At 54.2% G+C, this 19287-nt stretch overlaps 2 protein-coding genes across 2 annotated transcripts in view; one reads left to right on the top strand and one right to left on the bottom strand.

The window, feature by feature from the left end:
* JAM3 (junctional adhesion molecule 3) overlaps nt 1-9243 on the top strand; it is a 56823-nt gene extending 47580 nt beyond the window's left edge. The window contains exons 2-9 of the mRNA XM_059930010.1: nt 153-218; nt 699-812; nt 3932-4084; nt 4500-4702; nt 5205-5304; nt 6344-6473; nt 6560-6614; nt 6887-9243. Of these exons, the coding sequence (XP_059785993.1) occupies nt 153-218; nt 699-812; nt 3932-4084; nt 4500-4702; nt 5205-5304; nt 6344-6473; nt 6560-6614; nt 6887-6922 (857 nt within the window). The 3' untranslated portion in view covers nt 6923-9243. The remainder of the gene's footprint in view (nt 1-152; nt 219-698; nt 813-3931; nt 4085-4499; nt 4703-5204; nt 5305-6343; nt 6474-6559; nt 6615-6886) is intronic.
* Nucleotides 9244-9863: 620 nt separating this feature from the next.
* The window catches only part of NCAPD3 (non-SMC condensin II complex subunit D3), a 61067-nt gene continuing 51643 nt past the window's right edge, over nt 9864-19287 (bottom strand). Inside the window, exons 28-34 of the mRNA XM_059930004.1 lie at nt 17436-17546; nt 15682-15864; nt 15060-15220; nt 14789-14916; nt 13890-13967; nt 10698-10887; nt 9864-10595 (exon numbers count right to left, since the gene is read on the bottom strand). Of these exons, the coding sequence (XP_059785987.1) occupies nt 10490-10595; nt 10698-10887; nt 13890-13967; nt 14789-14916; nt 15060-15220; nt 15682-15864; nt 17436-17546 (957 nt within the window). The 3' untranslated portion in view covers nt 9864-10489. The remainder of the gene's footprint in view (nt 10596-10697; nt 10888-13889; nt 13968-14788; nt 14917-15059; nt 15221-15681; nt 15865-17435; nt 17547-19287) is intronic.

Here is a 19287-nt window from a genome sequence, read left to right as displayed (position 1 = left end):
ATCTAAGAGACTTTGTTTTGGAATATGACATTTTACATCCTCTGTGGTTAGTGACTGAAGCCTCCATGAAGGGAAAGTCTGATCTCAAGTGCGGGTTCTCTGCTCTTTTAGTGTTGCATTGTCTCTGATTTTACTTTTCTTTTTTCCTTCAGGCTGCTTGATAGGGGCTGTGAATCTCAAATCCAGCAACCGAAACCCAGTGGTACAGGAATATGAAAGTAAGTACAAGGGAGGGGTTAGGCAAAGGGGCACCACTTGGTGGTCTGGCAGCCGGTGCAGGACAGACACACACAGACGTGCCCTGCCCAAGAGGCTTGGGGGTGGCCGGCTTCCCAGCAGTCATCTGATGTGCACGTGTGAGTGAAGCGCTGCTTCAGTAGCCCTCGGGCAACTCTGCAGGCTTTCTGCTGGCTGAAACCTGATTCCTGGCCTGGCTTTGCGTTTACAAGACCAAGAACGTTCTTATGTACAAGCAGAGTATTAGGGGGAACGTGTACTCTCTTTAATAAAAGTCTTTGCTAATCATCTTTATTGTTTTTCTGGCTAAAACTAAAGTCTCTTGGAGCCTGGAGCTAGCTAGATTTTGAATCTACATGACAGACCTAAATATACATAGAGCTTGCAGGGTCTGGGTATACAAGTGAACCTAGAATTGTTCCACATTCACTGACAGTTCTCTTTTTTCCTTTGCTCATTAGGTGTGGAACTATCTTGTATCATTACGGATTCACAGACAAATGACCCCAGGATTGAGTGGAAGAAAATCCAAGATGAACAAACCACATATGTGTTTTTTGACAACAAAATTCAGGGTATGATCCTGTGGTCCTCTCGTTTGTACAGAAGGCCCAGGCATGCACTTGTGGCCAAGACTTTGCTCTAACTGGACCTGCATCTGTAGCCAGGATTGGTGTCCTGTCTTGTTTTACGTATGGAAAAGTCAACATGCAAAAGTAGTGAGAATAGTGTATGGAACCTCCCTGCACCTGTGACCCTGCTTCAGTAACTATCACTTCATCAGTTAGGATTTTAGTCCACACGCAGCCGTCGCTTTGAGGTATCTGAGTGAACCTTCTCCGAGGCCATCTCCCTATCGTGACCCACGACTTTATAAGTGACTTCACTAGCAGGACAGTATGGAACAGCAGGGGGACAGCGCCCACTGTACACACCTGGGTGCCGAGCGCACCGCGTGGGAGGGCAGGGTCGGTGCTGCAGGGAGGTGCTGGGCCAGGAGCACGCGGGGCAGAAAGACATGGAAGCACAGGGAGCTTCTCGGAGGGACTGCCGGCTCTCGGCCCAGCAGGGGAGGGCGGACACGAGGTGGATGGCGCTTGGAAGGCCTCAGGAGGGGTGTGATGTGGTCCCACTGATGCTTTAGAGACGGGGGTGGTTGCTTTGCAGACAGGGGGCTGGTGGTGGGCACAGCTGAGAGCAGGGCCCAGTTCGGGATTCTTCTGCAGAGACCAGGAGGGGGTCAGGGTAGTGTGGACGGGGCGAGGGGTCGCGATGGGGGGAGGGGACCACCCTGGGGGACAGCAGGCGGATGGAAGAGTCAGCGCAGCTGCAGAGGCGGGCACCCCGAGCCCTCTGAGAACGTGACAGTGTGGGTTTCAGGGAAGGGGTGGAGGCTTTGCAGATCAACCTGAAGTCACGGCCTTTCTGCCTCAGGTCCTCCACATCATCAGGGGTCATGGGCTCTTAAAAACAGTTCTGTTTCCCCACCAGTATCCTCCCACCTCTGATTTACGAAGAGATGGCAATGTTATTCTCAGGAAACAAATCGGTTTTCTCTGGCAGCTTCATCAGGCTGTTTTTGATAAGCCCTGACTGAGCGGGAATGTTCTTAAGCAACTTTCTGTTTCTTCCCAGAAACTGCCACACAAAATAGAGGCCTGGAGGGAGACCTTGCCTTAGGGCAGGGCTGTGCCAACAGCGCCTGATGGGTTTGCATTTACTTGTTTCCCACACGGTGGACGTTCTGACCCCTGCTGATGCCTGGATGACGAACCTTCCCACTAGAAAACGCCTTCGGAAATGTTCGTTCTCTTATCAAAAGCATTTTGCTGTTTCCATCACGTGTGGTAAATCCTTTCTAGACTTGTCACCAATTGGCAGGTTTAGTAAATTCGTTTCTAATTTTTGTGTCATTTTCTTTTCTAACTCTTTCCCTATTTGTCAGTGCCCGGGTTCTTTGTGCTTCTTTGAAAGAGTTACTGTGTCCTTTATACTTTAAAAATGTTTTAATTGAGACACAGTAATTCACATAGCGTGAAACTCACTGTTTTGAAGCGTGTACTTGGTGGTTAGTACATTCAGCAAAGATGTGTGGCCGTCACTGTCAGATTCCAGCACATCCCCACCCCAAAAAGAAACCATGTCCATCCCTTCTTCCCCGACCTGGCAGCCACTAATCTACTTTGTCTCTGTGGATTTGCCTGTTCTGGATGCTTCCTATAATTGGAGTCATACAATATTTGGTCCTGGCTTCTTTCACTTAGCGTATCGTTTTCAAGGTTCATCCATGTTGTAGCAAGTGTCTGTACTTTGTTCTTCTTTTTTTTAAAAAAAAAAATTTATTTATTTGGCTTTGTCAGGTCTGAGCTGCAGCACGCAGGATGTTCATTGCGGCATGTGGGATCTTTAGTTGTGGCGCATGGGCTCTAGAGCGCGCAGGTTTAATTGCCCCACGGCATGTGGGATCTTAGTTCCCTGACCAGAGATTGAACCCGTGTCCCCTGCATTGGAAGGCGGATTCTTAACCACTGGACCACTAGGGAAGTCCCTGTTCTTCTTTATATCAATGAATAATATTGCATTATAGATATGCCACATTTTTAATGCATTTCATCAACTGCTGTACATTTGGGTTGTTTCCATTTTTTGGCTATTATCAATAATGTTCATAAACATTGTACAGGTTTTTGTGCAAACGTGATTTTTCACTTCTTGGGGATAATGAGCAGGAGTACAGTTGTGGGGTCATATGGTATCACATGTTTCGTTTTTTAAGAAACTGCCAAACTCTTTTCCACAGTGGCTGGACAATTTTACGTTCCCCTTGGCTGTGTGTTTCCCTACATCCTCAGTAACGCTTGCAATTATCCATTGTTTTGATTCCAGTCATCCTAGGGGGTGTGAAGTGGTATCTCATTGTGGTTCTGACTTGCATTTCCCTGACAGCTAATGATGTTGAGAATCTTTTCACGTGCTTATTGGCTATTTGTGGATCTTTCTGGAGAAATGTCTATTCAAATCCTTTGTCCATTTTTAATTAGGTTGTTTATTTGTTGAATTGCAAATTTTCATACGTTCTGTATACTAGTCCTTTGTCAGATATATGATTTTCTCCCAGTCAGCGGATTGTCTTACTTGCTTCTGTCCTTTGAAGCACAAAAGTTTCTAATTTTTTATGAAAGACTCGTGAAGGCAGATATAACTTTGTGTGTGTGTGGGCTTGTGCTTTTGGTGACCTAAGAGATCACTGTCTAATCCAAGGTCACGGTTATTCATGTCTCTGTTTTTTCCTAAGGGTTTCACAGTTTCAGCTTGTGCAGTAAGGTTTGTGTTGTGTGTGGTGTGAGGTAGGGGTCCACGTCATTCTCTTGCACGTGGGTACCCAGCTGTCCCAGCACCGTTTGTGGAATGCTGCTTGTCTTTTAATGTTGTTTGACTTGTTTCCTCTTTTAATGGGGAACCCTTCCTGGGAATGATGAAAAGAAAAGGAGGCCCTTGCCTTAACAACAGAGACACATGGCCAAGTCCTCTTACAGCCCAGGCGCTCCCTCGGTGCTCGGCGTTCTCACAGGAACGGAGACGAGCCAGTTGCAGTTTTCCTGCCGAGGCACCAGAGATGGCCCCGGAACCTCCTCCTTCAAGCGGCAGAGCTGTCTGTAAAGAGCCCCTCAGTGCCCTGTCTTCTCCTGTACAGGAGACCTGGCCGGCCGTGCAGAACTGCTGGGGAAAACCTCTCTGAAGATCTGGAACGTGACCCGGACGGACTCAGCCCTTTACCGCTGTGAGGTGGTTGCTCGGCACGACCGCAAGGAGATTGATGAGATTGTCATCGAGTTAACCGTGCAAGGTACGGGTGCACGTGGGGTGGCGGCCCCTGCCCTCGGCTCACGTGCCTGCCTGTGGGGAGAAGACCGGCTTCCTTCCTTCCTTTGCTTCTACGGTCACGTCCCCGGGGGTGTGGCGCTTGGCGGGGCAGGGCGGGGAAGGGGGAGCGCAGGCTGCCTGCATTGGGTTGGAGGTGAGAAGGGGAGCTTCTGCCTCTTCTGTCCACCTGCTGGAGGGGGTGGAGGCACTGGGAACGCTGGGGGGGTCACCTACGGGGGCAACCACAGGCGGCACGAGCCGCGGGGGAGCGGGCCTGCCCGTGATGCGGTGTCTGGAGCCCGGCTGGCTCTCTCATTTTTGGAGCAGGTTCATCATGGGCTGTGATGAGAACAGGGCCCTGTTGCTGACCGTAACCCCCTGCCATGCTTCTCCTGCAGTGAAGCCGGTGCCCCCAGTGTGCAGGGTGCCGAGGGCTGTGCCTGTGGGCAAGGCGGCCACGCTGACCTGCCAGGAGGGCGAGGGGTACCCCCGACCGCACTACAGCTGGTACCGCAACGACGTGCCGCTGCCCACAGATTCCAGGGCCAACCCCCGGTTCCGAAACTCCTCTTTCCTCTTCAACCCTGACACGGGCACTCTGGTAAGGTCTCTCCGAAGAGGGGTGGGTGCGCACGTCTGTGTCGTAGGAAGAGCGGTTATTAAGAGACAGTAAACTTTACGAGACGGCAGCTTCGAACCCCGCACGTCGGGGACCCTGCTCTCCCTTTACAGACAGAAAAGTTGTAAGGGGGCCAAGGAAAGGGGGCAGTGACTGAGGAGGGTGTAGGTGGCCTTGCCGGTGCTGTCCTCGGGGCAGAGTCGGGAGGTAGCTGGGACTTGCTCCCCGGCCGCACGTCTGATGTTGAGGAACTTCTGGCTGCGTTCAGCACGGTCATGGCGTCGTGGGCACGACTTTAAAAAGTCCTTCTAGAGACACACAGATGTTGGTGGACGACCCTGTGGTGGGGAGTGAGGAGGCAGCGGGCTGGAGTTGCGCGCAGTGAAGACCGGCTGCGCCGGCTCTGGTGCCCCTGGCACGGAGGGGGCTCGCTGTGCACCGAGCCCTGTCGTCGGGTCCCCGTTCACTCCCAGTCCCCAAACAGGTGTTCAGCGCCATCCACAAGGAGGACTCGGGCCAGTACTACTGCATCGCGTCCAACGACGCGGGCTCGGCCCGCTGCGAGGAGCAGGACATGGAAGTGTGTGAGTGTCTCTGCCGAGCCTCGCCCTGCAGGCCGGCGGGTGGGTGGGACGGTCACGCTCGCTGGTGCCCCTCAGCTGTGACCCCTCTGCGCGGGCACACGGGCTCCACCCGGGTCCGGTGGGAGGAGGCGAGGACGCACCAACGAGCAGCTGTAGGACTGACACGCGGGTCCTCTCCTCATCATGTAACTTTTAACGAAGTTTCATGAACTCCATTTCTTTGGTAACTGATAGAATTATCGAGACACAAGGTTCGCCAGAAATGTATCAAGTTTAACCGTTTTGCAGTAAGCTGAAAGCCAGGGTTTAGCCCCAGTAATTCTACCCTGTTCGGGTGCTTCTTTCTCTGGGCGTGTTGGCTCTAGGGGGGGTTGAGGGCAGGACAGGGTTAGATTCCAGGGCCCACCCTCGCCTGTGGAGTCAGCCTCCAGGGGACTCTCCTGGCTGCTGTCAGGTTTGGGAAGCTGCTCTCGGCAGGAGGGAGATTCCTGGGCTTTGCCCCAGACCTCTGGACTCTATGGACAGAGCTTGGGAACTGACATTATGAAATCAAAATTTCAAATGGACTTATTTTTAAATAACAGTGCACCCACATTCAAGAACACTGTACTAGAGGGAGAATTTCAGCAGCTTCCGAGTTAGATGGCTTTGGTCGCTACACCCCGTGTAGTTTCTGTTGCATTTTTAGGGCCCCATACTGAAACGAGAGAACGCAGCTGAGGGTCTCCTGTGGGATGGCTGGTGGCCGCGAGGCCACGTTTGCACCTCATATTTGCCCCTTTAAAAACAATCCGCAGCAAAGGGCAGCCCTAGAAATTTCGGAATTTTTTCTTCCTTAGGACTCTGGCTCCTAGCTCTGTCTTTGTAGTGTAACCATGTCGTCCAGTAAGAATGTCCCCGGAGGATTGTGACGCCCCCACAGGCAGTGCCACGTGGCTTTGGGGCAGCGGGTGGGTGTCACGGCCTGTGGGCGGAGGTGCTCCGGGCCGGGAGGGGCAGGGGCAGCAGGCCGCGTCTGCTGACCCCTCCTCTTCTCCAGATGACCTCAACATCGGCGGGATTATTGGGGGAGTCCTGGTTGTCCTGACTGTACTGGCCCTGATCACAGTGGGCATCTGCTGTGCCTACAGACGTGGCTACTTCATCAACAATAAGCAGAACGGGGAAAGGTGAGCCTGTCCTACACGAACGAGGTTCCAGTGGGCATGTCTGTGGTCCCCCGGGGGTCACTCGGCTCCCCCCTCCTCTGTTTCAGCTACAAGAACCCAGGGAAGCCGGATGGAGTTAACTACATCAGGACGGACGAGGAGGTAAGGCAGCCTAGAGGCTGCAGTGTCCCGAGCAGGGAAGATGACATTCCCCTGAGAACCAAGCAGGTCCGTAGAAGAGATTTCTGAGTCACGTTAGAAGCGCGAGCCCTCAGCCCTGCCCCTGGCTGTGCGCTCGCGGGGCACTCAGTCCACAGGCCTCGCGGCCTCTCCTCAGAGCACGCTGTGGGGAAGCGGTGTCAGGCTCCCTTCCCACCGCACGCCGGGCCCTGCGTGGCCGCGGGCCGCCCTCTAACCCGGCGTTGGCCTTGCAGGGTGACTTCAGACACAAGTCCTCGTTCGTGATCTAGACGGCAGCACGGCCGCACGCACACGTGGATACCTCCACGGGGGACCCTGCTGGGAGCAGCCCCGCGAGGGGAGCCAGACGGGGCTGGACATGCACACGAAAGCTTTTTGTTTTGGCCAAAGTTGACCGCTACTCCTTTCTTACTTTTTAACAAGCCACACGAATAAAAGAGTCTTCCTCAAGATGGGCACAGTCACAAGGCCAAAAAGTGACCGGGTTCTCAAGGCCGACCCCATCGGGGTCTGGGTGGCCTCAGGGCAGGCGCCAAGGGCCCGGGAGGCGTGGTGATCTGCCCCGTGGCAGGTGGTGTTGGCATCGGCATCCAAGGGCTGGCAGAGGGAGTCAAGGCGTGAGCCTCAGCTGCAGTGACCTGGCTTCACGGTGGCCCGTGAGCCGGGGGCCAAGTGGTCAGGCCACTTCGTCCTGAGGCTTTGCTGTCACTGCCCTAGTGTCCATCTTGGGGAATCTTTTGGGTCAGCGTTTTATAACAACAGTCCAAATCAGGAAGGTAAATTGCTTGTTAGGAGGAGGGAATCTTCTTACCTGTGGGAACCCTGCTCATCCATGGAGGGTCCCAGTGCTGAAGGAAGACCTTCATCTTATGCTAAATCTGAAATGGTACTGATACAATGTTCTGCTTTTCTATGGGTGTTTATTTTATAAAATTTTACATTCTAAATTTTTGCTAAAGATGTATTTTGATTATTGAAAATTTCTATTTCAACTGTAAATAAGTTGTCATACAATGTTAAATAACCTCTTTTTTTAAAAGTTCAACTTAAGGCAGGAGCCCAAGCTGCTCCTGTTCAATTGGAAACACCACTGTTTCTTGTGCTTAGGAAACCTTTAAGAAAATTCCAGTTGAGTATTGTCTTGGTCTGTTGGCATCTCTCCAGAAGAGACATGAGGGGCTCTCGGGTTAGCGTCAAGCTGCCTCTTCCTCGGGCTACTCAGACCACCTCTGCCCCAGACCCACAGACGCAGTGTGCAGACCGTGCTGGTTGGTGCCCGGGGTCGGGCCGCACACCTGCTCGGAGTGGTGTTGGCTCCTGACTCCAGGCCAGCCCGCCCACCCACCCTCATCCGATGCCCCGACGCTGACCGTGCGTGGATCAGCCCTACCTAAGGGTGCCATTCACGTACCACGTGGGTCAACCCAGGACGGTGGCAAGGGGGCAGCAAGGGCGGGGTCCTCGGTGTGGCACCCCAGCCTAGCTTCCCTGGGACAGACTGGGACAGAGGTTTTTGGCTGAAGATTGCTCAGGAAACAGCAGCCCTGCTGTCTGGCTTTTAAATTCATTTTACTTACTTGTGTAGTTCATACGACGGTCCAGGGCCAAAGGCAGTTTTGAAATCAAATCTGTTACCTACATTTATATTTTTTTAAAGACAATGAACCCCACTGTCCCTCTCTGCCATAAAGACAGTGCAGGTTCTGTCTCGCCTCACAGGAAGCTGTTCTGCAGGGCCGCAAGGCCAGCCTCTGAAGAACAGCAGGAAGGGCGGCCGGGCGACGGCCCGACTGACGATGGGCAAAGTGTGTGCCTGAGTCAAAGGCAACTTCCTGATCGTGCCCCACATGCTGCCTGCTTTGTGGGGGCGTCAGGAACAGCACCCTTTGTTCTCAGCCTCAGACACGCTGCTGTGTTAGCTCAGTGTGAAGCCCTTGGGAGCAAGGAGCTTCTCAGAAGGATGCCTCCGACTGTGTTACAGGATGGTTTTTATGTAGAACAGAGTCGTCTTGGGATGAAACTTTCAGCGTCTTCTTACTTGAATACTCGAGACTTCCGTTGCCCTTTCTTTTCTGAGTCGTGTGAACGCTCTGTCGTGGAGTATTTATTTGCAGCAGCAGAGGGCAGCACCTCGTCACGCTGGGGTGCCTGACTTCTTCCGTCTGGGTCTTGAGAGCGTAGACCTAAGACCGTCCCTTCATCCTCAGCTCCTCTGGGTGGAGAAGGGTAGGGCCCTTCCGCCTGTGGGGGCAGCTCCAGCCTCCTCCTCGGCTGTCATAGTGATGGGGTAGTCTTCTTGCACCCTAAAACCTCCGCCCTGCTGCCACGTGACCTGGCTCTGACGGAGGAGAGAGGAGTGAGTGTGGGGTCTGGGAGGCTGCTGCCCGTCGCTGTAAAAACGCAGACAGAAAAGGAGCATCGAGTGATTTTAAGATGTAAACGTTGCTGGAGACGCGAGGCCACGTGGGCTGCCGGGGCCTTTGTGTGGCTGCAGCTGTACACAGTGCCACAGACCTGTGCTACTAACAAACACACCTGTGAGTTGGTATTTCTTAAACCTCATTTATAAAAGCTTCTAAAAAAATAAAAAGCAGCTCAGCCTCTTCATTCCTCTCCTTCCTGTGTCGTGTCCGGCGCGGCCCTAGGTTTGAAGCGCTGGACGGACGTGAGGGTGTTCGCTTAGGCGCAGCCCTGTGACCGACTCCGTGCACGCGTGTCAGCTCACACACGGGAGCTGGCGGGTCACGCCATCCACCCTCTTATCCAACCGCCCCGTCACGTGCAGGACACGCAAGCAGCAACCCTGTGCTTTTACTTCTGTAGAACTGGGATTAAGACGTGAACCAAACAGATTTCTTTCTGGTCATTCTTGGACAAAACACACACATACAAGTGCTTTAAGGTTACCTGACGGCGCCGACAGAGGAACCTAAGGCCACTCTCCCGCAGGAACAGCCCTTAGCGGACTGCGTGCGTATTAGCGCCGCTCTTGCTCCGGGTGGGGAACACACAGGGTTTTCTTAAGTAGAGACGTGTGGTCTGTGCTAAGATGTCTGCTGTGAGGAGACAGACAGAGGCAGGGACAGAGGACCTGGACGTTAAAGACAGATTGAGTCCTTTTTCCCTAACGGGGAAGATTTGGGTTCTTAAACACTTTATGTCAATTAAATGACTACCGATAAAAGTCCTGCGCTAAAAATTCTCAAAGGCTGTACTCATACTTAACTTTTATTCATTTGAAAAAGCTTTAAAAGTCTGCAATTTATAAATAAGAATAGAAAAAATATTACAATCAAGATTTTGACATCAGATACGGGAAACTATGTACTTAGTATAACGAACTGAAACCAGCTAACAGAAGCTTGACTTACAGAAGAGAAAGCTCAAGGATTGTGTTAACGACCAGAATAGCGCTTATGAGAAGGGACTGGATATTTTCAAAGCTTTTTTTTTAAATTCACAAATCTCTCGGTTTATTGCACACAATTAGCACATGACACAGGCTGGCTGAAGTGGGGAAAAGAGGGTCACAAACCACGGTGGGGAGAAGCCGGGGAAGGAGGCCTTTCTGCAAGAGCAGGACCTCCAGTCCAGCAAGGGTCCCTGGAGCAGCAGCGTGGGAAGCCGCCCTCTGACAGCCTCCTTCCGTCTGGAGTAAAGTTACAGTATTAAATGCCTAAGGCATTTCTCTAGTATTTTACACTTTTTAACCAGGTATTTCATAAGGAGAAATTGAAAAGGTTGACCAACCACACAGGTGAAAAGCTAGGCGGCGCTGGACTCACAGGCGAGCCCTTTGCTCACGGTGGAAGCGTCTGGGGCCAGGGGCACAGTGGTCAGTTGGCTGTTTTCAGGGGGGCCTTGCGGCGTGACCTCCTGGGGGCTGTGCTGTCCTTTCCTCTGGCGGGAGATGTCACTTTCCACTGTGGAGGCTGCGGGGGCCTGGGGGGAATAGGCGTGTCACCTGGGGTGTCACCTGGGGTGGGACGGCCCCCCGCCCCCCAACGGGAACACGTCTGGGCGGGCGGGGGCTGGGGAACTTACGGCATGTCGGGCAGCGACAGACAAAGAACGTTGTCCCCCTGGCCCGGGGCCTCCGACACCCCCAGACTTCCTGAGGTGCCGGCACGGCTCGTGGACCTGGCCGGGGGGGAGTGGCCTCTGACGGGAAAGGGTGTCCGGGGTGAGCTGATGTAGCTGAGTCCCGCTCCAAACGTGACATTCTGGATGGTCCCTGGGTGGCGGGGAGAGTCAGGGGAGGGTTAGCGAAGGCCTTCAGGGAGAGGAACTGAGCGAGGTCAGATGCGGGTCCACTCAGGCCCACGCGGTGCCCGAGCCCGGCCTCCGTCATCGGGCCACCCTGCAGCACCAGACCGCTGGCCTGACCGCCCTCCGAGAACCGGCGCGCACAGCCTTGGCTTCTCGCCGGCCACTTGTCGTGCCTGAGGCCCCACCGCAGCTCAGATCCCCCTGCAGAGTCCCCCGCTCTTCCTGTCACTGCTCCAGAGTCCCCTGAAGATGCTGCCCTGTTCCCTCCCTCCCTCTGGTCTCTGCAGCCCTGTTGCTACCCCAGATGTCCCCTCGCCTGTCACCTCCCCTCCCACCTTGGTCAGACTCGGGCTCTGCGTCCCACCGGTTGTGTGAGCTACTGTGGGAACCTCGAGTTTCTTAATCTCTAAAGGGGAGACACACGCACCTCCCTCAGGAGAACTGCCAGGTTTGAATGAGATCACTTGTGTTAAGTCCTTAACACAGTACTTGGTACAAGGTAAGTGCTGAAAACACTGAACCACGACTGTCGTTTACTACCTGGGTCCCCCCATCCCCAGAGGCAAATCTGTGCCCAGATCTGCGTGTGCACCCCGGTGGCTCCGTGCTCAGGGGGCCTGGCCCCCACTGCCCCCGAGACGCCCCCACCTCGTAGCCGGTAGGCGTGCTGTCACTGCACGCGCCAGGACGGCCAGGCTCTGGGCATCGCCTGCGCCGTGGCTGGCTAGCGTCTGTCGGTGCATCCGTGGTGCCGTGGGCCCAGGAGCCTCTCGCGCCCCCTGAACAGGCAGCAGCAGGGCATGTTTCCACCGCTGCTGTCCAGACCCTGGGCCCCCGGGGGCTCCGGGCCCCCTCCCCGCACAGCCTGGCGCGTCCAGGCGGCAGCACCTTCACCACCGACTTACAGCGTAAGAGGGACTTGCTACCCCCCACCTCCCCCCATTTTCAGTTAAAATCTGGCTCTGAAAATCCCTCATTTCCACTCGGCAGAAATGCCGTGTCCACACCGAGTGCAGCTGAGACCACTTCCCCATGGTCACCCCACCTGAGAAGTGGTGACAGAACCGGTATATAAACCAGAGAAGGCAGAACGTGGGCTTCTTAAGTTATCTGATAATTCTCAGAGGAGGGAGAGCTAGGAGGAAATCTTCCAGCATTTCTTTCTGGTTCAGTGTGAGGAGAGAGCCCCAGGAATTTTACATTCAAGAGACTCGAGAAAGTAGTCTCACTTCCAGTGCAAATCCAAGTGGCAGCAGCCGGGCCTCCTGTGAGGGGCTCGTGCAGTCAGGACAGAGCAGGGACTGGGGGACAAGCAGAGGACGGGAACTGCACTCCCTCCCACAGCGTCTGGCACCAAACCGCCAGGACAGGAGCACAGAACATACACCACACTCTTCTGCTTGAAAAAGGGTGGGGCTTCCCTGGTGGCGCAGTGGTTGAGAGTCTGCCTGCCAGTGCAGGGGACACGGGTTCGAGCCCTGGTCTGGGAAGATCCCACATGCCGCGGAGCAACTAGGCCCGTGAGCCACAACTACTGAGCCTGCGCGTCTGGAGCCTGTGCTCCGCAGCAGGAGAGGCCGCGATAGTGAGAGGCCCGCGCACCGCGATGAAGAGTGGCCCCCGCTTGCCGCAACTGGAGGAAGCCCTCGCACAGAAGCGAGGACCCAACACAGCCATAAATAAATAAATTTAAAAAAAAAATTAAAAAAAAAAAAAAAAAAAGAAAAAGGGTGACTTTTTACATACATAACATTCGACCCGTTCGACATACAGGAGCCCAAATTACCCCTGCTCGTCATGACAAAAGCTGTCACGATTCAGGCGTCATCTGGGGAGGGTGGGGTAGGAGTTCTGTTCATCCATTAATCTCCCTTAAAAGGACGACTTGGATGAAAATCATCTCTAACCGGTTAAGGATTCTAAGAGCTCACAGGTAACAGAACCACCAGGCAAGGCGCACGAACACAGCATGTGCCCAGTAAGTGCTCGCTGACGGGGCAGACTGCGCGACGGCCCAATGCCCTGAGGCCTCAGCATCACGGGAAACGGCTCGTTCCGCTCCTCCTGTAACAACGCCTACGACCAGCGCCGAGAGCGCAGTGGGGCCGGAGCAGGAGCACCCGAGTTCTTGCCCAGCTCGGCCACCCACCTGACCTCTTACCACGCCGGCTCGCAGCCCTCAGCGTCCAGGCCCGGACAGCCCCCGGACATGGTGAAGAGCAAACAGTTACAAACCAAAGCCAGACGGACGGTGAAGGACTTGCAAGTGTGGTGCCCGGGGCACCTCATCCACTCTGAGGGTCAAATGGGGCTTCTTCTGGAAGTGAAGCGGTGACGGCCAGGGGAGGGGCCCCAGGGCGCGGATGACAGGAGAGCGGGGCTCCTGCACCCTTGGGAGGACTGCCCACCCTGGGGTGCAGAGCCAGGGGCAGGTGGCGGGAGATGGGCAGAGGCCTATGGGCCACGCCAGGCGGGGCCTTGCAAACATCCTACAGACTCTGGACAGGCAGAGTTTCTTCATACTGCAGTACTTTGCTCAAAATAATGGTTTTTATGGGTTTTGAGATAATAGGCTATATAAAACGAGTAATAGGAATAAACACACTTCTAACTCACCTCTGTTTTTAAATAAAAGGAAAGCACGGGACGTTAGAAAAACCTCCCAGTGGGAGAGAGAGGACACAGGCTGTCCTCACGGCCAGCAGGGGAGGCCTCAGCCCGCTTGGTCAGCCCGCAGTGACGCGCGGTGCCGCAAGCGCTGACGCCTGGCCCCTAAAGCGGGTGGCCTGAGGTGCTGGCCACCTGAGGAGTCACAGGTGTAAAAGCACCTGGAAGAGGGCGGCGGCCAGCTGTGCCCAGTCTGACCTGATGCCCCGCGACGTGGCTGAAGCAGCTCTGCTGCGACCCCCGCACACGCGGTACCTGCCGCAGAGCCAGGAGAGCGGCTCGTCCCCGCGAACCACTTACGGTCAGGGGTGCTGATCGCCCGCTTCGTTATGAGGTCAAGAGCTCCGCTGGACTCCTGCTCCAAGCCCTGCGAGGACACTGGGATGAAATGGGAGAGCGTTACCTCTCTGAAAACCCAAACAGCCCCAGGGACAAAACATTCCAATGAGAAAAAACACTTGCAACTACACAATACACTTAATGTCCCAAATAAAGTGTTCTTTTAAAGAGGTAATTCAGAAAGATACAAATAAATGACAAACACAAGAAACAACGGCCTTTCTCACTGGGATTCAAACAAGTGGAAATGAAAATGAAAATTTTTGGTCTATAAAGCTCAGCAGAGAAAGTGGAAAATTATGAAACCAGTGTTTCTCCGTAGGACCTGGGCTCTCATGGGCCACGGCAGGGGTGTCACTGAGGGGAACTGGAGACAACAGTTTGACCATCAAAAGGTTAAAGACATTCAGGGGGGTTAATTCTAAAGATCACACACATATAAGACTGTATGTTCCAGGATGTTCTTTGCGATGTGCTTTGTTTCAAAACGTTGAGAAAACCTACATTTCCAGGAACGGGCAGGTGAGGAACACGTCATGGCCGCCAAGGCACTGCAGAGGGGCGACGGGAAGCCCTCCCCGTGTTGCTGTGGTCGTGGGACTGTGTGCAGGACAGTTACGAAGCCACACAACCTCCACCACAACTGCATACACAAAACCACACACACACCTCACAGCTACGGCTGGGTCTCCACATCACCCCATTTTCCAGATCCTCCATCATAAACAGGATTGTTTTACTCCCTGTGACCCCAAGTCCCCAAAGTCCCTTGTTTAAAGACAACAAACAGAAATGCTTTGATGGGGAAGGAGAAGGGGGCCCAGGTCTCCGAGAGCCCTGGAGCCGCCCAGTGGACTCACCGCGCTCAGGGGGCTCGCCTGGGCTCTCGGGACACATGGTGAAGGGTGGCAGCCCCACTCTCCGGCCGCTTGACTCCACGGCCTTCTTGACGGAATTCAGGATGGCGATGGTGCTTGGCGACATGGGCCTGTTGTCACAAAGACACCAGTGAAGCACAGAGGTGAGACGCGCCCTCATCCTCCCTTGGGCCCAATCTGCGCCAACACACGAACAATGCTCAGGGTGACCTGGGAGGTGCCTCTGGGGACGTGGTGACTCGGCCCTGCACACCTGGCTTTGGGCACCAGCCTCTTCAGTGGCCCGGTGTCCAGGGACAGAGGTGCAGGCATGTGGGCAGCGTGGGGCCTGGATGTGGATGGCTGGCTGGCGGCGGTGCCCATGGTGCCATTTTCTCGGCCGGCAGGAGCTGGCGATTCCAAACTTGGAACAACCTGTCGCAGAAGAGAAATTAAGACTATGTATCTTCCAACACTTAACGTCAAGAAACGTTTACACCCTCTGGGCAGTTCCGTGTCACACCGGTGCCCCCGGCAGCTGCCTGGCACAGCACTCACAGGGCTGTCAGGGATTCTGGGAGAGCGGCGCACCCCGAGGGGGCTGTGGGGGAGACCAGGTTCTCTGCCATCAAAGAGCAAGGACCCTCAGCAGGGTCCTCGCTCTCCGGGAACTTGCACGCTCCCCCCGCTGGGACTCAGTGACTTTCCAGATGGGCGGGGGCGACGGAGAGAAGGCCCTTGGCGATGTTGTCCGCGGGACACAGGAACACTGAGCCACCCTCAGGCCTCCAGCCACCCCAGGGCCTCGCTTGGACGACGGCGCTCACACGTGCATACTGGGCCACGCCAGGGAGGCGGGCGGCAGGGAGCGGACTGGAGAGGGGCCGCCCACCCACCTGCCCGGCCCGCGCCCCCTCGGCGCTCGCGGCCGCCCCGTCCGCCTCGGCCCGCCGCGCCAGCTCCTGCTCCTGGGCCAGCTGCTCCTGGTACCGCTTCATGTCGTACTCGAGCTCTGAGGCCAGCTGCTTGTCAACCGCGAAGAAATCCTTGATTTCATCTCGGTAATCCTGCATCACCTCCTAAAACAGACCCAAGGCATCCGTGAGCATTCTCTTGAATAAGGGAATGAGCTCTCCCACATGACGTCATCAATAACAGGAACAGCACTGAGGACACGTGCTGAGAGCAGGCGGTTTCCACTACGTCGACCGACGAGTGAACCTGACGGCATTTCCCCAGGAAGTGCCGGCTGCACGGTACTGACCACACGGGCAGGGGCCTGAGCCCCTGGACGCTTCCCGCGTATCTGCCAGGTAACCCGGAATCCCACCATCTTAGCCTAAAGCAGCCCGCCACAGGGCACAGAACTGCCCTGACAGCTGGATGGGGGTGGAGGTGTATCTGGGCAGCCTGGCTCGGCTCTGGGTCACCACCAGTGCAAAGGCTCTTGTGGTGCCACGAGGCAGCCCCTCAGGAATCCCAGCCAGAGGCTGGGGAGCGGGCAACACACAGTGTCCTGGCTGGAGCCGGCCACGGGGAGCTGCCCACACCGGCTTTCTCAGGGGATGCAGCTGTGGCTCGGAGCCATCTGCACGTCCTGACGGAGGCTGCGAGCACATCAGGGCGCGGATGCTCTCAGGTCTTAAGGACGGATGCTAGGACCCAGCCTCTCTGCCATAAGGAAGACACCATTTTCCCTAACATGTTGGAGGAAGAAAAGATCTACCGTGGCCCCAACCACTAGGGGATGAGACCCACCCAGTCCTCCAGCCGCCCCAGGGCTCCCAGGTGGAGGAGAGGACTGCGGGAGCGGCTCCGATGGGGTCCACATGAAGCCGTGCCACCCTCCTCGGTTAAAGCCGTGTGGCCGTGCTCGGTGTGTGCTCAGAAACGGGGACTTACTTTCCTCACATGTTTAAGGAGTCTACCTAGGACCTAAGCTCTTTTTATTCCTCTCTGAGGTTTAGCAGGGCAAGAAAAACATGAGTGACCTGAAGTCCTCATTTTCTCCACAGTCAGCCTGTCTTTCCCACCTTCACTTCTGTATGATAAAGAGATATTTGAAAAATTATTATTCAATCTAATTCTTTCAGAGCCCTTTGTGGAAAAAAATGATTCTTAGCATTTTCTGAGGAAGAAAATAGCCTAGTGTAAACAAAAAGGAAAAAAATGCTGCATTTCTTTCTAATTGAAAGATTCTGCAGAGAGGCCTGAGGCCTCATTTATGTCCGCTCTGCATGTACGCGTGCCCCACTGCGCAGACCAGGGTCAGGACGCCCCGAAGCCACTGCTCTGGACAGCGTCTCCCGACTGGGAACCCAGAGACAGCGGTGGAGGCAAGAGTCCTGAATTAAACGATGAGCATTTCCACTTTATCCCACACGAGTAAACTAAGACGAGGGCTCTGCTTGTGGCCGCAGCTGAGAAGCTTCAAAACTGAATGTAATTGTCAGCAAGGACAGACTCAGCTGCCCGAAAAAGGCAGGACCAGCTTCCGAGGAACCTGCGGAGTCAGTCTGTCTTCCCCCCAGTCAAAGGCCGGTCTGGGGCACAGCTCCGAGCCCAGATGGACCCATGGTCAGGACTGCGGGACATCCTGAGTAACCAACGGGGGCGTGGCACCAGCCACAAATCCCAAGGCCGTCTTTACCCTGAGATAGTGCATGAGTTCCCGCAGAGCTGGGATCTTATTCTTCTCTAGTACAGACTTCAGGGAGATGATAATTGGAATAATATTTTCTATGAAATTCCTCTTCTGAACCTGTGGTAACACAAACAAAGACTGTGTGAGATGCACAAAGTTCTGAAAGACAAAGACTTTCCCTCAGCCTAGTTCTGCCTGCGTGGCCGATCTCGTACACGACCTAAGTTTACTTTTTATTTTTGATATGATTCTGGGGATTGGAGAGGAACGCCACCTCAGCTGGGGAGAATGTAAAACCATTACCTCAAAATGCTCAGAGGGCTTTGTAAAGCAGGAGGCAGACAAGTACTATTCTTATTTCTAAACAAGAAAAAGAAACTAGAAATACAGTTAACCCTTGAACAACCCCAGTCTGTAAGTTACAGAGATTTTCAACTGCGTGGGAAGAGGTGCCCCAGCCCCTGCACTGCTCAAGGGACAACTGAGTGAAGAACTTGACACAAGCTCCAAACCTCCCCACAACCCACCACGGACCTCTGGCTCCTCGCCAGACCCCTCCTTTCAACATCCTCCCTGGGACTGGGGACATCCGCGTCCCTGCAGGTGGGAGGGCGACACGGGAGGGGCCAGGCCTGGAGACGGTTTGCGTGTCCCCCTCTGTAACTCTGCACACATTTAGAATGTGCTGGGTAAATTTACACAGTGCCTTCGCAGTCTTCACCAAGAACAGTCACTAACCACAAAGGTCTGCACTAAATCTCTTAGAATTAAAAATAACTCATTACAGTAGCCCATATATGCAAGACTGTCATTCTGAATCTGAAAATTATTCTTTTCCTCATTTACAGTCACTAGTATATGTTCCTTACTTGTAATCCACTCATTTCTAAAAAGTCTTATCAGAGTTCTTGAAACAGGAGGGCAAAGACTAAAGGAATAAATAATTTAATAAAGATGAGTCTGAGCAGAGGCTAAGTATAGGGAAAGCCTTAAAAAATGGCTTAAATGCATTCACTCCACAAATATCATCCAACACCTTCTCTCTACCAGACACAAGGCTAAGCCCCAGGGCTACAGAAATGAGGCCAAGAACTCTTGCCTTCAAGTTACTTCTAGGCCAGGCTGTGCGTTACAGTGTGTGGCCAGGTGATGAGTGGCAGGTGTTAAGGGACTTTGGAAGGGGGATGCCTAAGAGGGAAGGAGCAGGGCGGGATGTGTATCAGGGAAGACCTTTGGGATGTGCAGGGATTGGGTGGCAGCAGGCGAGGACGGGGTGGGACAGGGCACCTTGGGCAGAAACGGCAGCGCGCAAAGGCACAGAGCAGGAGAGCACATCTCCACGGAGGCCGAGAGTCAGCGGGCTGGAGGGATGGGAGGAGGCGTGGAGGGAAGGGCACGCTGTGCACACAGGAGTTCTGTGTGCCTTGAAGAAGAACTGGGATTTTATCCAGAAGGTGACAGGAAGCCACCAACCCACTTATTAAAGATATCATTGATGAGGTGTAACTTACATACCATAACATTTACCCATGTTAGGTGAACAGATGAACAAGTTTTGGCACAAGTATATGCTGAGTAACCAACACCGCATCTAGATAATCACCCACGATCCACGGCCCCAAAAGTCCCCTGCTCCCCCTCTGCCTCAGTCTATTTTAAGCAGGAGAATAAAATGATCAAATTTGCACTTAAGAAAGACTGCCCTGGTAGAAACCAGAAGATGGCGGAGTAGAAGGACGTGCTCTCACTTCCTCTTGTGAGAGCACCAGAATCACAACTGGCTGCTGGACAATCATCGACAGGAAGACACTGGAACTCACCAGGGAGGATACCCCACGTCCAAAGACAGAGGAGAAGC

This window comes from Balaenoptera ricei, chromosome 8, assembly GCF_028023285.1.
Source record: "Balaenoptera ricei isolate mBalRic1 chromosome 8, mBalRic1.hap2, whole genome shotgun sequence".
Taxonomy (NCBI): domain Eukaryota; kingdom Metazoa; phylum Chordata; class Mammalia; order Artiodactyla; family Balaenopteridae; genus Balaenoptera; species Balaenoptera ricei.
This window is presented reverse-complemented; position numbering and strand designations above follow the sequence as displayed.